Source organism: Talpa europaea (genome assembly GCF_964194135.1).
Source record: "Talpa europaea genome assembly, chromosome: 12".
Classification (NCBI taxonomy): domain Eukaryota; kingdom Metazoa; phylum Chordata; class Mammalia; order Eulipotyphla; family Talpidae; genus Talpa; species Talpa europaea.
In genome coordinates this window covers 103,035,124-103,059,725 of record NC_140079.1, presented here as the reverse complement: position 1 = coordinate 103,059,725, position 24,602 = coordinate 103,035,124, and the positions used below count along the sequence as shown (strand labels likewise).

Below are 24,602 nucleotides of genomic sequence, written 5' to 3'. Positions count from 1 at the left end.
GGCGCGGAGCGCGGCCTGCGGGAGGGCGGGCAGCTCAGCGCGGGCGCCCGCCGGGGAGGCCGCCCCGCCCGGGAAAGCGCCTCCCGCGGAGGCTTGAAGGGGCCAGCGGGGAGCGAGGCCACCGGGCCACCCTCGCGCTGGGAAGGGCCAGCGGGGAGGTCCAGAATCGGCCTCGGGCGGCCCGCGGGGGGAGGGACCCCGGCGCCCCGCTTCTCTCGGGACCCCGCGCGGGCGCGGGGAGGCCACCAGGGGGCGCCCTTTGCCCAGAGACGGCCGCGGAGGGCTCAGTCCCGGAGGCCCGGCGAGGGGAGACCCCCGCGGCGCGGGGAGACGGGGTCCCACTGGGGCTCGCGAGCTCTGGCGAGCTTTCCGTCTCCATGACTCCCCCTCCAGGGCCCGCGAAAACCGCGGGGTCTGGAAAGGGGCCGGGCTGGACCCTGCTCACCAGGCCCCTCCGAGGACAGAGGCCCCCAAAAGCTCAGCCTCATGACAGCGCTGGGACCCCAGCAGGCCCCACGGCTGCCCCGCCGCTAGACACGCCTCCTCCTTCAGCCCCCATCACCCTGCCAGGGCCCCATCAAGAAAGTCCCCCCGCCATGTTTTACAAGCAGGGAAACCGAGGCCCGGCGGACAGAGTGCACCTGGCCGGCAGCCACACATCCTGGGAGGACAACCAGGGACAGGCCAGGGCGCCGCCCACACAGCCCAAGTCACAGCCCAGTCCTTTGGCGTCCTGCTGGGCCCATCACCCGGCCCCCCTCCCATGGCCCCCCCATCCTTCCCAGGCCCCATCCCAGCAGCGGAGGGGGGAACCCCCAACCCCTCACCCCAGGGCTGACCCGCCTGCCCTGCCCGTCCCTGGGTGCTGCCCAGGACAGTGTTAGCCCCACTGCCAGGGCCCTCCTGGGCCCGGCCTGGGCTGGCTCCACTGTGGGGACCAGCAGGGCTCCCTGGGGGCATAGGGGTCCCATCCAACCTGAGGCCCAGCCGAGAACTGGGGCCTCCACCAGCGGAGCCAGTGGCTGGGCAGCCCACCCAGCCCGCCTGCCTCCCACACCCCCAGCCCCCAGAGCCCCACTCGGGCTGGGGGGCTGAACCCCGTCCTGCCATGAGGGCAGATCCATGGGCCGGGGGACAGTGACCCCAGAGGGCAGGGGCAGCACAGCAGGGTGTGAGGCACAGTGAGCAGGTGGGGGGGCAGGCACCCCACTGCACCCTGCCCTCCTGGGGACCCTGCCCCCACCAGACCCTTGTAAGATTGGGGGCGGAGGCAAAGCAGGTCTCCATGATGCCCCGTCCCCCATGGGCTCAGTGGGTGGAGGTACTGGGGGCGCGGGGTCCCTGAGGTTGTGGGGGTAGGCCAGTCCCAGGCAGACAAAGGGTTTGGGCTGGGAGGGCGCAGGGCGGCCCAGAAGAGACAGTGGCTCAGTGTCCAGGCCTCCCCAGCACACAGTGGCTCTTGTTCCCAGACAGCCTGGGGGAGAGCCCAGCAGCATCCCCCTGCTAACCCCTCGGTGCAGGGAGCCTGCCCACTGGCTGCGGCGTCTGAGTCACTGGCCTGGCCACCTCCCAGGACCCAGCGCCGTCGGGAGATACCCAAAGGGGCTTCTGAAGGGAAGACTGACAGGCAAAAGTGGGGGGCCGAGTCTGTGGGGCCTGCCGGCACTGGCCACTCGGCTCAGGAAGAGCAGGGGCCAGGCGGACAGCCTGAGGCAGGCAGGACCTTGGGGCCAGGAGGGGTGGCGCCCACTGGCTTGGACTGTCCAGGGAAGAATGGGCAGGCACCGTGACCGGCATGCAGGGCAGGGGCAGGGCCAGGAGAGTCCCTGCTGGTCTGCTCCCCGCCACACTCAGGCCCGAAGACTGGGGCCACAGCAGGGCCAGGCGCACAGTAGGTGCTCTTGAAGCAGCAGCTGCGTCCGAAAGAAAAAGGCTGGAGGGCCTCCCGGGTGGTGCAGGGGTTAAGACGCAACCTATGAAGCTATGTGCAGCCACTGCAGCACAAGTTCGATCCCACGCCAGGGAGCTGACCCACAGGGTGCAGCAGAACTTTCCTGACTCGACTGCTGCTCCCCTCAGCAGTGGATCTCAGTGGATCTACCTGTTCTGTTTCCCACTCTGTCTCTGGTGAATCCTCTCACCACCACCCCCGCACCTCTGGCCTGTACCCCAGTTCTTGTATGCATAACTAAATAAATCTTAAAAAAAAAAAAGAAAGAAAAAGAAAAAGGCTGGAGGGGCGGCCGGCACTGGGGAGCCGGGCTGTGGGTGCCACGGGGGCAGTCTGCGTGGCCAGGGCCAAGGTCCGCCCCAGGACGCCCACCCGGCTCCTCAGCCTTCCCGCTGCAGCCTTTCACCCCAGTCACCCATCCCCCTGGTCAGAAGTCACCCACCCACACCTCCCAGACAGGCCTCAGCGGCCTGGCAGCCCCAGATCTTGTCCCACTCCCTCCAGTGCCTGTGGGGCTGCCCTCGAGCCACAGCCGGGACTGGTTACCAACCCCGCTGGACCTGACAGTGGAGAGGGCCAGGGAACCCCGAGGTCTGTGGGGGTCTGTCATGCCAGGTGGCCAGCCAAGGGGGGCAGGAGGCGCACAGTTCAGGTGGCATACGGGTCCAGCTGGCTGGGGCTGAGGGCAGCAGCGGGGAAGGTCCCCTGTCACCATGTGTGGCCAGGGCACAGGCAGGCCCAGAAGTGCCCCACAGACCCCAACCCTGCTCGGGTGCTGACCCCTGGGGCTGGGCACCCCTCCTGGGACGGGCAGCCGCTGGCAGTGCTGGACATGCCTGGGGAGCCCGGGAGCCCCTAAACAGCGGGTGCACCTACCAGGAGCCTACCCGCTGAGGTCCTGCCGGGAGGGCCTCCGGGTGCACTGCAGGCCACAGGCCAGTGACAGGGGCCAAAAGCTTCAGGAATGTCTGTGCAGGAGCTGGGGGGCAGGGCACCCCAGGGTTCCGGATGCCGGGGGCCCAGCCCACGTCTCAGGCCGGAGGAGGGAGTCCCCCAAACAGCAGCAGGCAGAGGCCTGCAGTCCATCCCTGGGCAGGAAGTAGGTCCGGTCACCGGAACCCAGGCAAGGCGGCACGGGGAGGCCCTCACCCTGGGGGACATGGGGCAAGAGAGGCCTGGAACACTGCTGCCCTTGCAGGCCCGGGGCGGGGGGGGGGGGGCGGGGGGGGGGGAGAAGGGTCACAAGCCCAGACACAGCCCTGACCCCCTGGGGGGGGGCACCTTCCATTCAGGGCACTGGAGCCCGCGCACCCCCCAGCGCCTGTCCAGTTCCCAGTTTGCTCTGACTGAGCCTGGAGGTGGGCGCTGCCTGGGGGATGCAGGACGAGGCTGCCGAGGCCACAGCTTCCTCCAGACTGGGGGGGCTGGGGAGGGAGGCCCGGCCGGAGCCAAACCTGAAAAGCCAGTTTCATCCTTGAATATTCCCCACCAGAAAGTCCCCAGGCGGGGGTGGGGGGCTTTCCCAGCAAAGGCAGGGCCCAGACACCCGCCCCACAGACACACCCCCCCAGGAGTCCGCTCGGGACCACGCGGGCAAGTCACTGGGGCGCGCGCCCCCCCCCACCCCCGCCAGACCCTCAGCCGTGCCCCCTGCAGGCGCCGGCCAGGCCCGCGCCCCTGGACGCCGGCCACGGCCCGGGCCAGGAGGGGCCTCGGCGGCCCGGCCTGCTCCCCTTGGCCTGAGCAAAGGGGCAATCCCGGGGAGCCGCTCCCCGCGCCCCGGAGTTTGCAAGCGCGCAGCGCGCGGGGAGGCGCAGGTGGGGCGCCCCGGCCCCCGCCCGCCCGCCCGCGCCCGCCGGACGCAAACCCGAGGCCGCGGGGTCAGGGAGGATCCGGGAGTCCCACCTCCGGCTCGGCCGGGGACGGCGGCGCGGAGCGGCCTGGAGCCCCGCGCCCCGCGCCGGGACGCAGCTGTCGGGCCGCCGCCCGGACGTGCCAACCCGGCCACCGGCTATTTTTGCGGCGCGCCGGGCGAGGAATCCGGGCTGGGCCGCCGCGCGCGCGGCTCGGGAAACTCCGGGCAGGAAAGTCCGGCCGCCTCGGCCCCGGCCCGGCCGCCCCGCCCGCCCCGCCCGCCCCGCCCGCCCCGCTCACCGCCGCAGCCGGCTCGGTCCTGAGGCTCCGGGAGGGCCGCGCCGGCCGGGAGGCGCCCGCGCCGAGTCCCGCCGCCGCCCGCCGGGAATGCCGCGGAGCGAGGGGCGTGCGCGCCGGGGGCGGGCCCGGCCCGAGGGGCGGCCGCGCTGACTCAGGGCTCAGGAATGCGCGCCGCCCGCCCAGCCGCCGCCTCCGGGAAGGCCGCCGGACACCGCGGGCGCGGCGCGGCGGTCAGGGAGGCCGGGCGCCTCGGCCTCTCGCACCCAGTGGGGCCCGCGGCGCCCTGCCGTGAAGGCTTGGGGGGGCTCCCCCACCTCTGCCCCCGCCTCCAGGCGCAGGGGCACCGGGCGCGCGCCCCACCCGGGCAGCCCTCACAGCTGCCCCCATTCCCTGCTTGGCTCCGCACTGGCCACTCAGCCCACACCCCCGCCCGGACGCTCCACACCCCCGACCAGGCCGCCGGACCCCCCACCCACAGGCACTCCCTGGCTGGTGGGGCCTCCAGGGCCTGGTCTGGGGGGTCTTCAAATGTGGCCTCCTCCAGCCTCTCGTCTGGAACCAGACCGCACTGGCCTCTGAAGAGCTGCCGCCCGGTCAGTAGGGTCAGCAAGCCACGCCAGCGTCCAGCTGTGGCCATGCCCACCAGGGTCCTCGGCACAGAAAGCAAAGCCAGTGCCTTGGAGGAAAAGCGACTCTGAGGAGGGACGTCCCCCAGGCCGGTCCTGTCCACCCAGGGACAGGGGGACTGTGCTGAGGGCACTAGGGCATCTGTGCGGGCAGAGGAAGACAATGGCGCTTAAGGGGGCCGGAGGGGCCTCCTTCTCTGGGGCTTCCCCAGGCCCACTGTGGTGGGGCGTGGGGCCCAGGGGTGGGAAGGCACCCTAAGCGCGCCCAACCTGCTGCCTGCACCCCACCTGCAGGAGCATGGCGGCCGGCGCACAGCAGGACGAGACCCCCACCCAAGGTCACCTTCTGTGCAGAGTGGCCCCACCCAGGGTCACCCCACTTCCCAGGGAGGGGGCATCTGACCAGTGACCGGAGAATGGCCTCCCCTACCTCCATGCAGTGGCCTAGGGGGTTGCCAGCAGCCTCTGCTGCAAGCCCTTATTCCCCCACAGGAACTGCTTGCCAGGTGCGCCCCCTGCAGGGGCCCCAGGAGCCCCAGGTTCTCTGCCCACCCAGCTCCTCCCCCGACCGGCATCAGAAGAGGGGAGCAGACATCGCAGCACAGGGGCAGGGGCTGGCGGGGTGCCTGGCGCCCCAATCCTGCATGCTTCACATTGGGATCCGAGGGGTGGGACGCAACACCCAGAGACAGCCTGGGCAAGGCGGGGTGCCCTGGCATCACAACAGCCCCTGGGCTTAGGGTGCCCAGAAGAGGCTCAGGACCTGCGGGGCTATGTGGGGAGGATGCGGGTGTGGGGCAGGCCAGCCAGGGCCCTGAGGTCACTGGCTATATCCGAGGGGCTGCCCCTGGGGTGGGCGTGGCGTGGTGGGGTCCCCATCCCCAGCACCGGCCTGGGCCCCTGGAGGGACCCTCCTGTCTGAGACTCCAGGGAGTCTGGGGACCCCGCCCCCCACCATCACGTGGGACCCGCGGCAGAGGACCCTGCTCGGGTGGTGGCCAGCGCTCCAGCCCAGGGGCCGCGCCCACCCCTCGCAGGCAGCCGGCCACCCCGCATCCGGCAGGGCCTCAGACCGGGCCCGGGAAGCGGGGGCGTGGCGGGCCTGGCCGGGCGGGGCGTCGGGAAGGCGGGGCTCCAGGCCGGGCGGGGAGCGCAGCCCGCGGCCTCAGTTTTCCCCCTGGAGGCGGGAGGGGCCGGAGGGGACCCGCAGAGGGGGATGGCGGGCGCCCCCAGGCCCCCAGGCCCCCGCGGTGGCAGCCAGGGGGCGCGTGCAGCCGCCCCTCCCCACGGGGGTTCTGGCCAGGCCTTGAGGGGCGGCTGGCCCTGATGGTACTGGAAGGCCAGCCGGACTCGCCCCTCTCGCCTGAGGGCCCAGGCGCGGCGGCCCCAGCACCCCAGTGGGACGCCGGGTGCCCTCGGCGCTGCGGGGCGCGGCCCAGGGCTGAGGCTGCCGCGCGGGGGCGGGTGGGGGCCGGGGCCGCAAGCACAGGCCCTGCGGGCCGACGAGGCCCAGAGTGGGGTCCGGGGTGCCCGGCGGGGCCGCTGCACTCCCCCAGGGCCCGCTGAGCCGCAGGGGGGCGGACCCCCAAGCCTGAACCCCCCACACGGCCCCCCACCCCGTCCTCCGGGCCGGCGCCCGCCTCGCCGCGGCGGCCAGCGAGGCCCGGGCAGGGGCGTCGCAGGGGCGCGGCGGGCGCTCGGGGGTGTCCGGCCAGTTCCGGCGTCGGCGCGGGGGCCACGCGCCTCGGCGTCCCCGCGGCGGGAGGGCCCTGGGCGGGCAGGAGGCCGGCGGCGCCGCTGCCCGGCGGGGCTTCCGGACGGGCCGGCGCTTCCTGGCAGCGTCCTCCGGGCCGAAGGCCCCGCGCCCCGCGCCCCCGGCACCTCCGCCCGGGCCGGGCGCCCCGCCAAGGTCGGGACCCCGGCGGGAGGCGGGGCGGGCTCGGCGGCAGGGCCCGGGGTGCAGTGGGGGCGCGGGGCAGGTCACCGGAAGAGGTGCGGGAGCCCCCCCTCACGCCAAGCGTCCCGGGGACCCCGGCCTCTGGGCGGGAAGGGAGGAGCCTGGACGAGGCCCGCCCGCCCCGGGGCGGAGCCTCCGCCCGCGCTCCGGCTTCCGGGCCCCCGCGCAGGCGCCGCCTCGCCCCGCCCCGCCCCTCAACGCGCCGCCCCGCCCCTCATCGCCCCGCCCCGCCCGCGCAGGCACCGCCCCGCCCCGCCCGCCCCGCTCAGGCGCCGCCCCGCCCGCCCCGCGCAGGCGCCGCCCCGCCCCTCATCGCCCCGCCCCGCCCGCGCAGGCACCGCCCCGCCCCTCATCGCCCCGCCCGCCCCTCGCAGGCACCGCCCCGCCCGCCCCGCGCAGGCGCCGCCCCGCCCCTCAACGCCCCGCCCCGCCCCTCAACGCCCCGCCCCGCCCCGCCCCTCATCGCCCCGCCCGCCCCGCGCAGGCGCCGCCCCGCCCGCCCCGCGCAGGCGCCGCCCCGCCCGCGGGCAGCGCTTCCGGAGTCGCTCGGGCCGGTCGCCGCGCGGCCGGCGCGCAGCGGGGCCCAGGTGAGCGCGCCCGCCCCGGACGCCGGCCCGGCCCCAGCCAGACGCGGAGCGGGGGAGGCCCGGGCGGGGCGAGCCGGCCGGGCTCCCGGTCGGATGCTGGGCCTCGGGCCGCCTCCGACGCCCCCTGCCCGGAGGGGCCGCCCGGGGGCGCTCGGCCTCGCGCAGGTCCGGGTCCCTGGGACGCCCGCCCCGGGAGGCCGCCCGCGGGGACCCCTCCCAGCCCTGCGGCCCAGGCTGACCCCGCCCGGCCCGGGGCGCCGAGGTTGGGGCGCTCGGGGTCCCGGGGGGTCATGCCCGAGCGTGCGGTGCGCCGGGCGGGTCTCAGCCCCGTGCGAGCCCCCAGAGCCGGACCTGCGGTTGCCCCCACGTTCCCGGGGGCTCCCCTGGGGCCGTCCAGTCTGGCCCGTTTGCCCTGTAGCTGCCGTGGGGAAACTGAGGCAGCCGCGCGCCTCCCGCCCAGACGCCGCCTCTGCCTTCCCCTTGCAGCTCCCCGCGGACATGGGCCTGAAAAGGCAGCGGCCCCCCGAGGCCAAGCAGCAGCGCGGCCCCGCGGAGGGGGCGCCGGCGCGGGGTGAGGGGCCCCCCGGCACCCGCAGCGTGTACTTCTCAGGCCCCGGGGGCCGCCCCGCTCGGCTGGGAACCGAATTCTTCGACCAGCCTGCAGTCCCGCTGGCCCGGGCCCTTCTGGGGCAGGTGAGGCGGCGGCTCGGGGTGGCCCTCCTGGCCCTGGGCCTTGTGCTGGGCCTGGCCTGACCTGCTTGCTCTGGGCACCGGGTCCACCTCGGGCCTTGGGCGTGGCGGCAGCCCCCAGGCCCACGGTGGGCGGCAGGGCCAGTGCTGGCTTCCCAGCTGCCCCAGCAGCTGCACCAGGCCTGACCCAGCCTGGCTTTGGGGCGACCCCGTGCACTTCAAAAGGATTTGCCTTTTGGGCAGAGGCCCAGGATGGGGGGGGTCTGAGGCCGACACCGGCCACAGGGGCTGGGCCACGAGAAGACCAGGGAGCTTCTGCCCAAGGCCACACCTGCTGGACACCCCTAAAGTCAGGCCTGGGGTGCCCCACCCGAGAGACGGGGCAGCTGCATCCGGCAAGGCCGAGCCCCGGGGAAGTCCTGGCCTGGCTGACTCCGAGGGTGGACGGGGCAGACGCTCCGTAGCCATAGACCCTCAGCCCTGACAGAGCCACGCAGTGACCAGGGTGCCATGGACTGGAGGGCAGCAAGGGGGGCGGGACACCCCAGCCTGGGCCGGTCGCCATGCCTGAGCAGCCGGCGCCGCAGGTCCTGGTCCGGCGACTCAGCGACGGCACAGAGCTCCGGGGCCGCGTGGTGGAGACCGAGGCGTACCTGGGGCCGGAGGACGCAGCCGCCCACTCACGGGGCGGCCGACAGACTGCCCGCAACCGTGGCATGTTCATGCAGCCGGGAACCCTGTACGTCTACCTCATCTATGGCCTCTACTTTTGCATGAATGTGTCCAGCCAAGGTGAGCAGCTACCCAGTGGTGCAGGGACAGCGAGGGCGGCCCGAAGGAATGGGGACAGGACTGGCCAGGGCCTCGCATTCCTGGGGCGTGATGGCAAGTGTGCAGCCCCGCCAGCCACCCGCAGGCTTCTGGGGGCCAAGACTCTCACAGGGACAGCACTTGAGGTCCCTGGGCAGTTGCTGGCTGAAGGCACCTGGTCACAGCGGCCGGGCAGGGTGACCTGCCGGGTCCACCCAGGCTGTTCCTGGGAGCCACTGGGGTCAGGGGCCACCTCCAAGCTGAGCACCCTGGGCACCCGTGGTGCCCACACCTCACAAGAGGGCCAGGGTTCCTGACCTGCGTCCTTGACCTGTCCCCACTGAGGGCTGGCCCACCATGCAAGGCTGGTGGGCTTCCCTGGGTGGGCAGCCCCCTGGCCTGGCGGTGTATGCTCCAGCGAAGTCTCATGGCGGAACCATATACACCTTCCCCAGCTGTGTCCATCCCAGCAGCAGCCTCAGCCAGCCTCTGGTTGGCTCAGCGCTGACTGAGGGGGGTTTGGGACCCAGTGGGGTGCCCTGGCCAGCCCCCTCAAGAAGGAAGCAGTCACCTCCTGGAGGTGTCGGCAGCAGGTTGTCTACCATCCACAGGGGCCGGGGCCTGCGTCCTACTGCGTGCGCTGGAGCCGCTGGAAGGCCAGGAGGCCATGCGACAGCTGCGCAGTACCCTCCGGAGAGGCTCGGCTGGCCGCACACTCAAGGACCGTGAGCTCTGCAGCGGCCCCTCCAAGCTATGCCAGGCCATGGCCATCGACAAGGGCTTCGACCAGCGCGACCTGGCCGCAGACGAGGCTGTGTGGCTGGAGCAGGGCCCCCCAGAGCCCAGGGAGCTGGCCGTGGTGGCAGCGCCCCGGGTGGGCATTGGCCAGGCGGGGGAGTGGGCCCTGAAACCCCTGCGTTTCTACGTCCGGGGCAGCCCCTGGGTCAGCGTGGTAGACAGAGCAGCTGAGCAGAACGGACAAGCCTGAGCCAGGGCCCGGACAAGGCTTTTAATCGTTCAGAACCAAATAAAGGCTGCGTTGGAGAGGCAGCCTCTCGTGTCCCAGCCAGAGCCTGTCGTAATCGGCATGTGCCGCGGTCAGCTCCTTCCCCTGGACAGCGTCAGCATGTCCACAGCAGAGTGCCCGGAGCCAGCCCAGAGTACCCCCCAAGGCTGATGTGGGCCCGTGGGGGGGGCGGAGATGCAACCCAGGAAGAGTGGCGTGGCCCCAGGCAGTGGGCAATAAGGGTGAAGGCCACAGGGCAGGGCAGCAGCTCAGGGGAGCAGGGCCTGGAAGACGGCGATGACGGGGTCCTCGTGGGCAGCCACCACCAGCACGCTGCGGAACTTGTCGCACAAAGCGAGCAACTGGGAGCGCCGGGTGTTCTCGTTGTACATGATCTCCTCCAGGTGGTGGCGGCCGCGGAAGTAGTGCAGGAGCCTGCAGGCCAGGCAGCCCTGAGCCGCCGCCCGCCCCACACCTGGTCCCTAGGCCTGCGTCTGACCAGCGGGAACAGCGGCCCCAACTGCTCAGGGCATCCGCCGCAGGGCTGGGCCGGCAGCTCTGGCCTGGGGCTCGGACGGCTGACCCCCAGCAAGCCCCGCATCGGGGCTAGTGTGACCCTGGCTGTAGCTCAGGAAGGGCCTGGGCCCCTGCCCTCCAGGGGAAGCCCCAGGACAATCACCTGCCACTGAGATGCCCTCACACTGGCCTGAGCCTTGCACCTGAGCGCCCTAGGGCAAGCCGGGAGTGGCCGGAGGTGACCGCACCTGGCAAACATGCGGAGGTCCTCAGGGTTCTGGGCCGCAGGCACGCTGAGGATGGCCGCCCGCTCGTGCTCCGCCAGGCTGGCCAGCAGGCTCTCCGTCATCCTCTTGTCCAGAGGTGAGTCCCCGCTGGGGAGCAGCTCTGCGCTGGAGTTGTCCATGCTGGGGCTGGTGAGGGTCATGTCATCGCTGCTGGCTGTGGAGGGCGCGGTCAGGCAGGACACCCTGGCCTCAGCCCCACCTGCACCCAGAGTGTCCTGGCCCTGCCCGCACAGCCTACAGGGAGCCTCGTACTCGGTGAGCCAAAGCTGAGGGCGTTGGGTGTGCTGAGGCTGCGGCCCCCGCCCCGCGCAGCAAAGGGCGCGTCGTCCTCCCGGGGGCGGGCTGGGGCCTGGCTGGGCGGGGCCATCAGGCGCACGTAGGTGTGCAGCTGCACGAGGAGCCGGTGCTGCAGCAGCCACACCACCATCTGGATGAGCTGCGTCTGCAGGAACGGCAGCGGAGGCCTCACACCCACCCTCCCCTGCCGTGCACCCTACACCCTGCGCACCCCCACGCTGGCCACTGCTGGGAGAGCCCCGTCACCGGCTCAGGGTGCCTGCGGGCTGGCCACTCTCCGGCACTGGGGCAGCAGCAGGGGCAGCTGCAGGGTTGGGGGGTGGGGGCTGGCGGCGGATCCTGGTGGCATATCTCAGGGCCCGGGGGCTGGCTGGACAAGGACGGGGGCTACACAGCCAAGTCAGACCTGAGAACTGTCACATGTTAACTGAAGACCCAACTAGGAGAGCCGCCGCCCTTCCCGGGCTGGCAACACCAGCAGCTCATCCCAGGCCCTGGCAAGGCCGGCCTGGGTGGCCACACCCCAGGCCTCCGGAATGCCCCTAGGGGCAGGGCCCGGCCTGCAGGTGTGGCCAGGAGCAAGGCGGGACCGCCTCTTCCAAGGACAGCAGTAAGGGCCTCGCTCTCTGGAAGACAAAGCCGTGAGAACAGCCCCAGCGGCCCTGGGAAGGGCAGGCAGGCGAGCTCCCCAGTCCTGGCCACACTGGATGCCGCTGGGCAGGCTGTCCCACACCTTGCACCCCAGCTGCCCTCCCCTGACCAGACCCGCTGGGACTTGCACCCCAGGCCCTGCGCCCCACCCCTCGCCCAGGGGGTGAGAAGGCTGTGCTACTGCCCCACTGGGGGACCCAGAGGCCCGGTCTTGGTCCTCCAGCTGGGCCCCGGCTCTGTGCTCACCCTGACTGTTGCCGACCACAGCCTGGAGCTGTCCATGGGCAGCCTGGCCAAGGGCTGGCATTGGCGTGGCCCTGGGAAGGCACATGGCGCCCACACAGCCTGAGCCTGCAAAGCCAAGGCGCAACAATTGCCGTGGCCCTGGCCCCCCAAGCTCCCACGACTCACCTCCTGCACAGGGGGGGCCAGGGGGCTCCTAAATTCTGACAGGGAGACAGGCAGGGAGAACCTGGACAGGACGGACGGCAGGTCGTGGGACGGGAAGCGGCTGGAGAACTGCTCGGCCAGCAGGGAGTGCCTGGGGTGGGCAGGGTAGAGCTGGGTGGCCAAGACCTCTGGGCGCAGCCTCGGGTGCAGAGGCCGAGCCCCATCCCCTGCACTCACAGGCACACGCTGGCATGCGGGGACAGCATGTAGACGTTGTTCTCGCACAGTGGGTACACGATGATGGCCTTGCCCCAGTACACCAGGTGCGCCGCCAGCTGGAACACCTGCGGACGGCGGGGAGGGCGGTGGGGCCCGGCCTGGAGCTCAGCGCAGGCAGAAGTCCCCAGCCAGCTCAGGCTAGCCAGCCAGAGGCCGGGTGTGGGGTCGCTAGCCCTGCCCTTCCCGCACTGACCAGGGTGCCTCGGCACCCCGGGGGCATCCCCACCCTGCTTACCAGGCCTCAGGCAGGTGGGGAGGCTCCAGGGAACCCCACGTGGGGCACAGGTATGAGCCATGCCGGGGGGCCAGGCCTGCTGCCCCCCGATACCCCACCCAGGCAGAGCCCAGCCCGAGGCTCCTCTTCCACTCAGACCCCTCGCTTGAGCCATGGGCAGGGTGCACGCCCTCCTCCCCCACCCACAGGGCCCCCCACCACTTGGCACTTGGGGCAGCGCCCGGACCCCCCAGGACGTCCTGGCCTCCAGCCCCGCTGGCTGCAGGGTCCCCCTGTGGGCGCATCCACCCCATAGGGTCAGCATCTGGCCCCCCATGGCCGCTCCCTCTGCCATCACAGGCGGCGTCCCCATGCACAGGCGGCCAGAGCGCCGGCAGCAGCCCCTCCAGGACACAGCACCCTAGGGCCTCCGCCACTGGTGGCTGTGGTTTGGGGCACCTGGTTTAGTCATAAAACCTGTCAGGGCAGGGCCTCCCCGGTGGCGCAGCGGTTGAGCGCTGGGTTGCGAAGCTGCCCGCAGCCTCAGCAACACCGGTTCAATCCCCGGCTGCTCCCTGGCCACCGGAGGAGGGTCCCACATGGCGCGCAGACCTCTCCTGCCGCCCGCTGCTCCCCTCAGCAGTGCCCTTCGGTCCTTCTGCCTGCTCTGCTCCCCGCTCTGGCTCTGGTGAATCCTCTCACCCTCCCGCGCTTCTGACTGTACCCAGTGCTTGTATAAACAAAACAAACAAATAAATAAAACATGCCTCTTAAAAAAAAAAAAAAAAAACCTGTCAGGGCGGCTGGAGGAAACGCCAGGCCTGTGGCTCTGTGAGGGAGCACAGGATGCAGAGGCAAAGCCCGCCCAGGCGCAGGGGCAGTGGTGGGTGCGGTGGCCCTGGACAGCCAGACAATGCTGCCCTCGTCCGGGGTGCGGTGGACGCAGCCACAAGGCCGCACAGATTCCCTCCCGCCAAGGTCCAGGGGAAGACCAGGCAGAACCCCCCAAGCGCCCCGGGGCCGGGGCAGCTGAGGGGCTCTCTCCAGGTGACCACGAGAGAGCTGCTCGAGCTACTGTCCCCCTCTTCCCAGCCCGCGCCGGGCCCTGCCGCCCCCTGGTGGCCACTCGTTGCCAAGGGTTAACCAGGCCTCACACTGACCCCGCCCCAGGCTGCCCAGCCCCTGCCTGCTCCGACATCTCCTGCCCCACCCACAGCCCACACGGCAACCAGGCCCCTGGCCAGGGTGGAGCCCCCACCCCAAATCAGGACAGCAGCACACGGACAAACTAGCCCGAGGGCATCTAGGGTGCTGCGGGCGGGGTGGGGGCAGCCCTGCTCCCCACACACGGAGGACAACTCGTCCTAAGCCCATGCGCCCTGCAGGTGTCCGGGGCCGAGGGCCTGGGCCACAGCAGTGGGTGCCACCCCCCCCCCACCCCCGTCTGGCAGGCCCGGTGGGTGATACCTGCAGCAGAGCCAGGTCCGCATCCTGCGCCAGCTGCTGCAGGTTCTTCACGGCGGAGGCCGTCCTGACCACGCGGACCAGGGCCGGGGAACAGTCCAGAGGGAGCTCAGCCAGCAGGGCCTTTTCGTCACTCAGCAGCAGCAGGGCGTGGTAGGGGCTGCAGGGGGTGCGGTCAGCAGCGCCCCTGCCCGCCACTCCGGGAAGACACACATACGAGAGCAGAGCAGCCAGGGCCAGCCTTGCCCGGCAACCCCATTGGCCGCTGGCCGGAGCGTGTCTTCCCCAAGGAGGGCTGGGCGGGTAGGCGCCATGGGCAGCTCTGTCACCCCAAGTGATGCTGCCACACCCCATTCCTCTCAGGGGGCCACTGGAGGGCAAAGGGGCCTTGGGAGGGTCTGGGCTCGGCCTGCAGGGTCGAGCCACGTGAGGGGGCGCGCGTCCAGTTCCAGTGCAGGCAGCAGCAGGAACCCCCAGCGTAGCACCCACTCACCCAGATGGGGCTGGGGCCCCTGGGCTGCCTGTTTCTGGACTAGACTGGACACAAACACGTTTTCACTCTGACAGCAGGCCTGCGGCCCTCGCCATGGCCACAGGAAATCAGCCCCAGCCGGCTGGGCAGCAGTGGGCCCGGGCAGGGGCGGGGAGGGGGCCGGGGGAGCCTGGGGGGGCCAGGGCAGGGGCCGGAGGAGCCGAGGCGGGCGGGGCCCTCGCTCACCGAATGGCTTTCAGGCTGCGCTCGATGGCCTCGGGCGGGATGAGGCTGGTCGCAGCTCGGTGGATCTTGTGGGGCAGGCAGAAGCTCACCTCCAGCCAGCTGTTGATGTGCAGCCGCACTACCCCCGAAGAGCACAGGCTGCAGGGGGCGCGTGTCAGTGGGGACACGGGGCCCTCCCGCTCGGGCCCGGCCTGAGCATGTCTCTGCAGAGAGGCGGCCAGGCACCCCCGTGGCCCCGGCTGCCCTCGTCAGGCCTCTCCCAGGCCGGGCCGCGTATGGGGGGACGGGTCTCCTGCCCAGAGAACACACCACCTGCCTCGAACAAGGCTGCTCAGACCCGCGCCACCCGCAGGCCCCTGGGGCAAGAAGCAGCTGAGAACCAGGTCACAACACCTGGCCCCACGCGCACCCGGCACAGGTGACCCTCGGGCCGGCCCAGAGCAGGGCACGCGCTGCACGGGGAACACAGCCCCAGGGCCTCGGACCAGCCCACAGCAATACCTTCCCCGCAGGGCGCACCCACCACCACCCCCCGCGTGCCTGCAGAGTGGCCAAGGGGCAGGCCAGCCCAGGCAGCTGCTCCCTGTGGGGGCATCAGCAGTTCAGACACGCACGCGAGGGCTTGTCTCGGGGGGTGGGGGGGGCAGACAGCCCGTGGCTCCTGCAACATGGGCCCCGCTCCTGGGCCCTCGGCGAGACCTTGGCCGCAAGCTGGTCTGGGCGCCGCAGCCATGGGGTGAGGCCGCTGGCAGGATGGGGAGTGTCAGGATTCGGGGAGACCTGGCCCATCCCTGAGGCTCGGCATCTCCCAGAACTGGGCAGTGGGCCCCCACCAGGCCCTGGACCCCGCAGACCCCCAGGTCAGCACACCTAGGCCAGGCAGGCACCCACACCCAGAGGGGGTGGTGGGCAGGGGAGACGCTGCTTCTGGCTGTGCTGGGCCCAGACACAGGCCTGGGCCTGGCCACTGAGGGCCGCGGAGGGGGTCTGGGGGCAGCTGGTGCTGACGCTGCAAACACCACAGCAAACAGCTGCCGGGCGAGGCTTATCCAGCACTGTGCAGGGCCCTGGGCGGGGTGTCTGCAGAGGGAGATAGATGCCGGTCCCCACCTGCACCCCTATCTGTGGGCCCAGGGAAGACGCTGCTCCCCGGCCCCGCCCGCCCCAGGAGCACCCCAAACACCTGCCCCCTCCCTGCCAGCCAGAGCCAGCCTGAGCCCTCGGTCTCCCACCCAGAGGAGGACAGGCCAGGGCACCCAGGGGCACCAAGGCAGGAAGAGGCTGGGTCTGCAACTGACCGGGCCAGGAGGGCTGCTGCCCATCCACAGCAGTGGCCACGGCTGCTCGGCCCCTTCCCACACAGTGAGGAAGCCCTCGGCGGCTGGTGACAAGCCTCCGCTGCTGACCGTGTAACACCTCACCGCTGCTGCCGCAGGGCTCGCTGGCCGCTGTGGCCAGTGACTGATTCCCCCTGCCTCCTCCTCGCTGAGCGCTGCCTGACCTCTCTGGGGAACTGCCGTAACAGCAGCGCAGGGGCACCGGCGGGCACCAGGAGGCCTGCCCTGGCGTCACAGCAGCCCCCGAGGGTGCGTGGGGCCAGGGGTGAAGGCCCCGCGAGTGCGGTCCACGCACCCAGCTGTGTGGACTGGCGGTGCTTACCAATCCCGACCTGAGTCAGAACAGCGAGCCCAGGGCAAGACCCATGCCGCGCCCACCCGCGCTCAGCCTCAAGCCCATCTCCGCTCAGGGGACCTGCCCCACTCGCCAGACCCCACAGTGAGAGGCTCCGCCGGGACCAGCCAGGGGCCTTCTCAGGCCTTCCAGGGCGGTGGACGGGCAGTACCAGGGAGGCTGCAGCTGGGAGCTCTGGTGGTGGCGCCCCAAGGCCAGGCTGGGCAGGGGACCAGGGCTACGGGGAGGACGGCGCCGGCTCGGGCGTGGCCGTTGACCTCGGGGAGCAGGGTGGGAAGCCGGCCACAGGGGACTCTGGGCTCCTTTCTGGGCCAGAACAACTCCCGCCCTGTGTCGTGATGCCCGTGGAGGGCGCCTCACAACATGGAGCGCGCATCCTGCCTGCTGGTCACTTCTGCTCTGACCTGCTGACTCTAGGCCGGCTGACAAGCCGAATTTCCGCTCAGCGTAGGCCCAAGGCTCCCAGCCACAGCCCTCTCCCGCAGGGGAGGCCTCAGGTGGCCGCAGGTGGGGCAGTTGTCCGCAGGCCAGAGTCTGTCCTGGGTCACGGTCAGGGCTGCGCCACAGGGTGCAGAAGACCACCCCCCCCATCTCCTGCTGCCGCTCAGCAGTGTGTCTCAGGGGATCCACCTGCTCTGCTCCCCACTCTGTCTCTGGGGAGTCCTCTCAACAGCCCCCCAGCTTGCACCCCACTTTTTGTATGCATAAATAAACGTTTTTTTAAAAAGTGTAATTGGGGGCCCTCCCTGGTGGTGCAAGGGTTAAGTCTCAGATGGCGAGGCTGAGGATCCCGGACCTCTCCTGTCTCCCCGCTGCTCCCCTCAGCGGCGTATTTCAGTCAGTCTGCCTGTTCTGCTCCCCGCTGTCTCTGGTGAATCCTCTCACCCCCACACCTCTTGCCCCCACACACAGCTCTTGTATGCATAAATAAATCTTTAAAAAAGTGTAGCTGGTGACATCAGAAAACAGCAGCACAAAGGAAAAGCTCAACAAAGCTGCCCTCGGGCTGGACTGGACAGAGCAGTGGCCCCGACAAGCGGCCCGACTGCAGCTCTGTGGCCCGGCCTGTTTGGGGGTACAGGATGCAGGCACGCAGAGCGGAGTGGACACCCCAGGAAGCAGCGAGCCGGACCCGTCAGAGCACGCAGGGGCTCCTGTGCTGCGCCCCACAGCTGCGCCCCAGCCCCGAGCCGATCCCTGCAGTGCCGCCGTGGAGCGAGGGGCAGCGCCCAGGAGAACAGGCTTGTGGGGTCCCGGCGACTGCTGGCGAGGGTCTGGGCCGCCCACCTGTCATAGGCCTCCTTGAGGTCCCGGGCCAGCTTGCACTTGGGCAGGATGTGGTGGAAAGGTGACGGGGGTCCCTCGTCCGCTGCAGGGACAACAGCCAGACTCAGAGCCCCAGGCACAGGGCAGGCTAGAGCCGTCTCGCGCAAGCTGCAGTGGCATGGCCAGCACTGGGAGCCTCTCCCGCATCCTGGTGGGTTAAAACTAGGTGGAGGCTGAGGATTCGGCCCCTCAGCAGAAGACGGACAGGCTGCCCCAGGCTCTGCATCATGACCTAGCCCCGCTGGCCCTGCCTCACAGATGTGGCATCCCTGTAGAGCGGCCGGACCAGCCAGCACCAGCCCCGGGCCCTGCACGCTCACCGTCGGCGGCCGCAGACGCCTCGTCTTGCAGAGCCAGGATCAGCCGGGCCTCCCGCGTCAAGTACTGGCAGCGCCGTTCCTCGTGCTGCAGCACTGTGGCGATGCGCCGGGACAGCGTGTGCAGGCAGCTGATGACCGAGGGGTCTGCGTTGGCCTGTGGGAGAGCCAGGGCTGGGGCGGCACAGGGAGCCCAGGCGAGAGAGCCCTGCCCACCCCTGGCCGGTCCTTGTGGGCAGCTGGCGCCAGCCCTGTGCCCCTGGGTCTGCGTGGACGCGACGGTCACCAGCGCAACCGTGGGGACAGGTGTCCAAGGGCTTGGCGAGAACCAGCAGGGGGCACGAAGAGGCTGCACAGGCCGGCCGCCAGCTAGGGCATCCCCAGGGCAGGTAACGCTCAGGTCCACCCTGGGCCCGGCAGGGCCGCCGCCCACCCTGGCCACAAGTTCCCTCAGAAAGATGACAGGGGCACCCCCTTGACGACCAGCCACATGTGTGGTCACCCTGGACTGGCGGGGACCCCAAGGGCCACGCAAAGCTGCATCTCAACAGGGACACACAGGGCTTGGCGAGCAGCCACACAGACCATGCCCCCAGGGCCTGGCCGGCAGGAGGCCAGGGGCCACCGACCACCCTCTGAAGCGGAACCTGGCAGGGGTGTGGCAGACCCAAGGCAGATAGCTCAGCCTGCCTGGGCTGCAGCCGGCGCTGAGTCACCCGGGGCAGGGAGGCCGTGGTGCTGCTGATTAGCCTGCGGGGTTGCCCCTTATCTGCCGGCAGGCCCCCACGGCCGCTCCTGGGCCAAAGGCTGAGCCACGAGCAGCAGCGTTACCGCGGGCCGGGGACCCACCGGCAGAGACGCCCTCGGCGTGCCAGGCCAGGCAGCACCCTCCCCCCGCCCCCGGTCAGGCGCCCCCTAGAACACAGAGCCGGGCCAGCCAGCACAGAAGGCACACACAGAGCGGAAACCCCAAAGACCTGCTGCCCAAGGGGCGGCCCTCTCCAGCCACAGCTCCTGCCCCACGTGGGCAGCAGGGAGAGCCGTGGTCTCCACGTGAGAGCCTCGCCGAGTGACAGGCTGAGCGTGGCACCCACCTGACCGCCCGCCTGGGCCCCATGCGGCCTCAGCACAGGCTGCGCTGTACCCGGGGGGGGGGGGGTGCCACACGGGCAGCGCCGGCCAGAGCCCTGCTGGACTAGAGGACACTGGAAACGGGGTCTTTCCAACACTCCACTGTTGGACAACGGTGGAGAGACACTTCTTGGGGGTGCCAATCCCCCCACAGCACAAGCCAGGCCCTCCCCAGGGCACTGCTTTCTGTCTGTCTGGGCCCCTCGTAGCCACAGTCCCCTGCACCCCCTCAAGGGCGAGGGCGCAGGCCTGTTACTGTAAACAGATGGGCCTCCCCGAGGGCGCAGAGGCCAATGTCAGCACCGTCAAGCTGGCGCCAGCCACCACAGCCCAGGCCATCCCCGGCCGGGAGCCAACCCTCGGGGCACAGCAGACCCCCTGCCCCTCAGGAGGGGACCCACCTGCTCTGCTCCCCACCCTATCTCTGGGGAGTTCTCTCACCCCCACCTCTGAGCTGCACCCCAGCTCTCGTACACATAAATAAATTACATTTCTTTAAAAAGGAAAACGACGAGGGGAGCAGGGAAGGAGGGCGCCCGGCCGCACTCACCCTCAGGGCAAACACCACGTTGAAGAGAATCATGGTGGGCGCCTCCCTCTTGGGGGACGGGTCTGTCTTGGAGACCTGCAAGGACGTGCAGCTGAGGGGCGAGACCAGCTGCCCCACGGCTGCGCGGAGCCACCCTGCCGAGGCCGGGGGGTCCCGGGTCGGCAGAGCCAGAGACCGGGCCGCACCAGCATGGGATGGGGCGTCCCTACGCGTGAGGCAGGAGGCAGCGGCAAGTCCGGGGACGAGCCCTGGCAGTGGACGTGACCGAGACGGCCGGGAGACAGGACGGGGTGCCCCCTGTGCACTCCAGGCCACCTCCACCAGCGGGGCAGGGCTGGGGGTGCCAAGACAGGACAAGCCGTAGGCCCACGGCACGGAGCCAGCTCCAGGGTCGTGTCTGCCGCTAGGCTTTGGGGGCAGCCGCTGGGTCCCAACGGCACCCAAAAGCGCTGGAGGGCGCAAAGACCCAGCCGCAGAACAAGGGCAAGGGGACGGTGCCGTCCGAGAGGTCGCCAGCACTGCCACAGAGGCGGCCCCGGCTCTTCAGGAGCGCCCTCCGAGGGTGGGTGGGGGGCGAGGGCCGCATCAGCAACCCTCCTGCTGAGCAGGGGTCTCTGGCGCCGCACTGGAATCCGGCCTGCAGAGCCGGGGCTCGTCCCTCCGCATGCAGAGGTTGCGTACGCACACAGAGCCCAAGGGGCTGCAGCGCCAGCCCCGCAGCCCTGAGAATCAGAGGCGCAGACGGGGGCCGCGGCCAGAGAGACGCGGGAGCCGCCGAAGCCCGAGGGATAGGCAGACCCAGGGCGGCATCCACCGGGGCAGGTCACAGCAGCTGCCAGGGCCCCAGAGCCGGGACGGGTCCAGAGCCGGGACAGGCCCCCACAGCCGGGACAGTTCCCGGCGCACCTGCCCCAGCGCGTGCTGCAGCAGCGTCGGGTGCCCCACGAAGCGCACGTTGTCGATCTTCAGCTCAAACTTCTGGCCGCACATCTCGGACTTGGTGGCCAAAATCGTGGCCAAAATGACATCTGAAAACCTCAACATGGAAAAAAGGAGAAGTGGCAGCACCCGGCAGGACGCCGCACCCGCCGCCCTCGGAGACGCTCCCCCAACCCGCAGGCGGGTCCCAGCCAGGCGTGAGGCCCCGCGGAGCACGGGACAGGCGAGGGGCGGGCTGCCAGCTTGGGCCACCCCTCGGCTCGCGCGGCTCGAGGACACACGGCTGTGGTGTGCAGACGGACCCACGCCGGGCCCGCAGGCGCGGCCTCTTGCCCACTCGCACCCCAGCGCCCGCAGGCCAGAGCAGGGCCTGCACCTTCCTGCAGTCGGCACTGAGCTCCCGCACTCCCCGGGGTCCTGCGAAGCAGCCTGCGGAGGCGGACTTGAGGCCCCGGGGCTGTGAGCCGACAGAGGGCAGCGGGGGGCCAGGGGAAAAGCAGAGGGCTTGTGGAGCCCGTCTGTGCCTTGCGCCTGACTGGCTCTCCTCTCCCTGGCCCCGGGGGGCCGGGGAAGGGAGAGTGGCTGGCCAGGAGGAGGCTGCAGGGCGGAGCCTGGGGATGCAGACTCTCATCCCACAGCCTGGCCCAGGGCCTCTGGTCTGGAGACTTCTCCACCAGGAAGTGCTTCCCACATTGGCTCAGGGCAGAGGCCGGCTCTCCCGGCTCCACTCGGGCCCTGCGCAGGCAGAAGCCACAATGGCCGGCTCCCGGGGGCCTACCTGAGCGTGGGGGGCGGCCACGGCCCGCTCTCTGAGGAAGCTGGGCGAATGCTCAGAGAACAGGGCTCGGGCCAGCTCGGCCCACTGGCCTTGGGCCAGTCTGGGCCACAATGCGGGACGCAGGCACTCGGGCCCAACCACATAAGCAGCTGTGGGCCCTTTCCAGGCTGAGTGGGGCCCCGGCTGCCAGCCGGCCCAGCCACCGCCCACCCTGTGCAGCTGTAGGCCTGCAGGCTCCAGCCACCCTGCGCCCCACAGAGGGGAGGGCCTGCGGGGAGGGCAGGGCTCCGCAGCCAGGCAGATGAACTGACCCCAGCGTCGTCCGCGCCCCCTGCCCAGGCCCAGAGGCCAGCCGGGCACCTGCAGTCAGGCCCTGCTCCAGGCCTTGCTGCCCGGTTGGCAGATGCCTGCGGGGCCCCTTCCCGTGCAGCCCGGCTCTCGCACAGACAGAACTGGAGCAGGGACCCTCAGCTGTTTCCGCAGCCACAGCACCCTCCCCTGCCCAGGGATGGCTGCCAGCCAGAAAGAGGCCGAGCTGCCCACCTGCCGTGTGGGGCTGGGGCGAGCGGCGAGGCGCGGAGGAGCCTGGCTGTGCCTCTGCTACACGGGGTGTTCCAGGGTCAGGGGCCTCGTTGCCCCCCGACACGTGGCCGCGGTGACCGAGGGGCTCAATCCTCAATCTTCCACTTGATGGTGCCACGGCCCAGGGCTGCCCTTTCCCAGTGGCCACCACCCACACACTCTGGCCTGCACCCCAGTTCTTCCACACGTAAACAAATTGCTGGGCCTCCCTGGTGGCGCAGGCGGTTGAGCGCCGCGCTGTGAGGCTGTGCACAGCTTCTGCAGCGCAGGTTCGATCCCGGCCGGCCAGCGAGAATCCCACATGGCACAGCAGGCCTCTCCTGCCGCGCCCGCTGCCCCCTGCAGCAGTGTGTTTCGTCAATCTGCCTGTTCTGCTCCCCGCTCTGTCTTCAGTGAATGCTCTCACCCTCCTGCGCCTCTGGCCTGTTCCCCAGTTCTTGTACAAGAACAAATAAATCTTTAAAATAAAATAAAAAATAAACAAATTGTTAACCAAGCGCATAACGGGTGGGTGTCCCGAGTTCTGTGACCTGCTCCAGCAAATTCGGCGGCTCTGCAGAAGGAGCCTCTGGCACACGCCGGCGGGCAGAGCGGGCAGCAGCCACCGGCACTGCTCCAGCGTGGCTCCCAGCCCTGGGTCCTGCAGACTGAGCCACGGCCTGCGCCCACGACACCCTGCCGGTGCCCGAGAGCTGCCGGCCGGTGTGGGGACATCCCGGGCTCCATGGGGGTCCGCAACACCCAACACAGAGCGTCGCAGAAAGGGGTGAAAGCACAGCCGGGGAGTCGCGCGGGCCGTGCGGGGCCTGCGGGCAGCGGGGCGCAGCTCCTGGGACCCGGGCCTGGCCGCGCCTGCTCGGAAGACCGCGTCCTCCCTGCCCTGCCCCGGAGAGGGCCGGCGCGGCAGCGGCATCGGGCCTGGCTTCGCGGGAAAACACCCCCGGGGAGGAACCGGGCTCTCCGGGCAAACACCCGGGCCCAGGGGGCGGCACCGCGGGCGGCGGGGCCCTCACCTGGAGTCGCCGTCCTGGTCGTCGGCGTGGTCGCCGCTGCCGTTGACCGCGTACCTGCTGCGCGCCTGGCCTGCGAGGACGAGGACGAGGACGAGGACGCGACTCAGGCCGGGCCGCCTCCGCCGCGGGCCGCGGGGCTCAGGCGCCCACGCGGCAGGACAGGCCCGGCGGCGAGAGCCAGGCGCGGCCCCCCGCACGGCACCCGGGGACGGGCGCGGGGCCAGGCCCGGCCGGGAGGCGGCGCAGGGGGCGGGCGGGCGCGGCCGGAGACGGGCCCGGGGGGACAGGCGGGGCCCCAGCCCGGAGGCGCCCCCGCACCCCCTGCCCTCCGCGGAGGGGCGTCCCCGAGCAGGGGCCGCGGCCAGGGGGTTCCAAGAGGCCCAAGGGGAAGCGCGCGTCTGGGGGGCGGGGCCGGGGGCGAGTTGGGGGGGCGCCTCCCCTGGGGGTGGACGCGGGGGTGTGTCTCGTGGGGGGCGCGGGCGAGGGCGTGTTTCTGGGCCGCGGGGGCGTGGGGGGCGGGGGCGTGTCTCGTGGGGGGCGGGGATGTGCCTTGGGGGGCGGGGCGTGTCGTGGAGGGCGGGGGCGTGTCTCGTGGGGGGCGTGTCTCGTGGGGGCGGGGCGGGGCGTGGGGGCGCGGGCGGGGTGTGTCGTGGGGGCGGGGGCGTGTCTCGTGGGGGATGGGGCGTGTCGTGGGGGCGGGGCGTGTCTCGTGGGGGATGGGGGTGTCGTGGGGGCGTGTCGTGGGGGCGCGGGCGGGGCGTGTCGTGGGGGCGGGGGCGTGTCTCGTGGGGGATGGGGCTGTCGTGGGGGCGGGGCGTGTCTCGTGGGGGATGGGGCTGTCGTGGGGGCGGGGGCGTGTCTCGTGGGGGATGGGGGTGTCGTGGGGGCGTGTCTCGTGGGGGATGGGGCGTGTCGTGGGGGCGGGGGCGTGTCTCGTGGGGGATGGGGGTGTCGTGGGGGCGTGTCGTGGGGGCGCGGGCGGGGCGTGTCGTGGGGGCGGGGGCGTGTCTCGTGGGGGATGGGGCTGTCGTGGGGGCGGGGCGTGTCTCGTGGGGGATGGGGCTGTCGTGGGGGCGGGGGCGTGTCTCGTGGGGGATGGGGGTGTCGTGGGGGCGTGTCTCGTGGGGGATGGGGCGTGTCGTGGGGGCGGGGGCGTGTCTCGTGGGGGATGGGGGTGTCGTGGGGGCGTGTCGTGGGGGCGCGGGCGGGGCGTGTCGTGGGGGCGGGGGCGTGTCTCGTGGGGGATGGGGCTGTCGTGGGGGCGGGGCGTGTCTCGTGGGGGATGGGGCTGTCGTGGGGGCGGGGGCGTGTCTCGTGGGGGATGGGGGTGTCGTGGGGGCGTGTCTCGTGGGGGATGGGGCGTGTCGTGGGGGCGGGGGCGTGTCTCGTGGGGGATGGGGGTGTCGTGGGGGCGTGTCGTGGGGGCGGGGGCGTGTCTCGTGGGGGATGGGGCGTGTCGTGGGGGCGGGGCGTGTCTCGTGGGGGATGGGGCTGTCGTGGGGGCGGGGCTGTCGTGGGGGGCGGGGCGGGGCGTCTCCCCGTCGGGCGCGCGCACTTACTCGTCTGGGACGCGCGGCGCTCGCGGCCGCGCTGGAAGGGGTACCGGAACAGCAGCTTGTTGCCCCGGCTCCCCGAGCTCACGAGAATCACGCTGATGGGGCTGGTGTTGTCCCCCAT

At 71.4% G+C, this 24,602-nt stretch overlaps 2 protein-coding genes across 4 annotated transcripts; one reads left to right on the top strand and one right to left on the bottom strand.

Moving 5' to 3' along the window:
* Nucleotides 1-7,773: 7,773 nt before the first annotated feature.
* MPG (N-methylpurine DNA glycosylase) lies at nucleotides 7,774-9,840 on the top strand (the record flags this gene model as incomplete). Its single annotated transcript, XM_084250285.1, has 3 exons — nucleotides 7,774-7,968; nucleotides 8,553-8,757; nucleotides 9,387-9,840. The coding sequence occupies 3 exons, from the start codon at nucleotides 7,774-7,776 to the stop codon at nucleotides 9,761-9,763; spliced, it is 777 nt and encodes a 258-aa protein (XP_084106411.1). The 3' UTR covers nucleotides 9,764-9,840.
* A 210-nt stretch (nucleotides 9,841-10,050) lies between these two features.
* Nucleotides 10,051-24,602, bottom strand: NPRL3 (NPR3 like, GATOR1 complex subunit; the record flags this gene model as incomplete). Of its 3 annotated transcripts, none has more annotated exons than XM_084250687.1 (13): nucleotides 10,051-10,216; nucleotides 10,546-10,738; nucleotides 10,837-11,026; nucleotides 11,944-12,073; nucleotides 12,160-12,266; nucleotides 13,883-14,039; nucleotides 14,598-14,735; nucleotides 17,577-17,658; nucleotides 17,936-18,089; nucleotides 19,614-19,688; nucleotides 20,520-20,706; nucleotides 22,926-22,995; nucleotides 24,485-24,602. In XM_084250687.1, 13 exons carry the CDS (start codon nucleotides 24,600-24,602, stop codon nucleotides 10,051-10,053), a joined length of 1,767 nt encoding a protein of 588 aa, XP_084106813.1. The 3 variants fall into 3 exon arrangements, with proteins under 3 accessions (XP_084106813.1, XP_084106814.1, XP_084106815.1); XM_084250688.1 differs by having other exon boundaries at nucleotides 20,520-20,649; XM_084250689.1 differs by lacking the exon at nucleotides 19,614-19,688 and having other exon boundaries at nucleotides 20,520-20,649.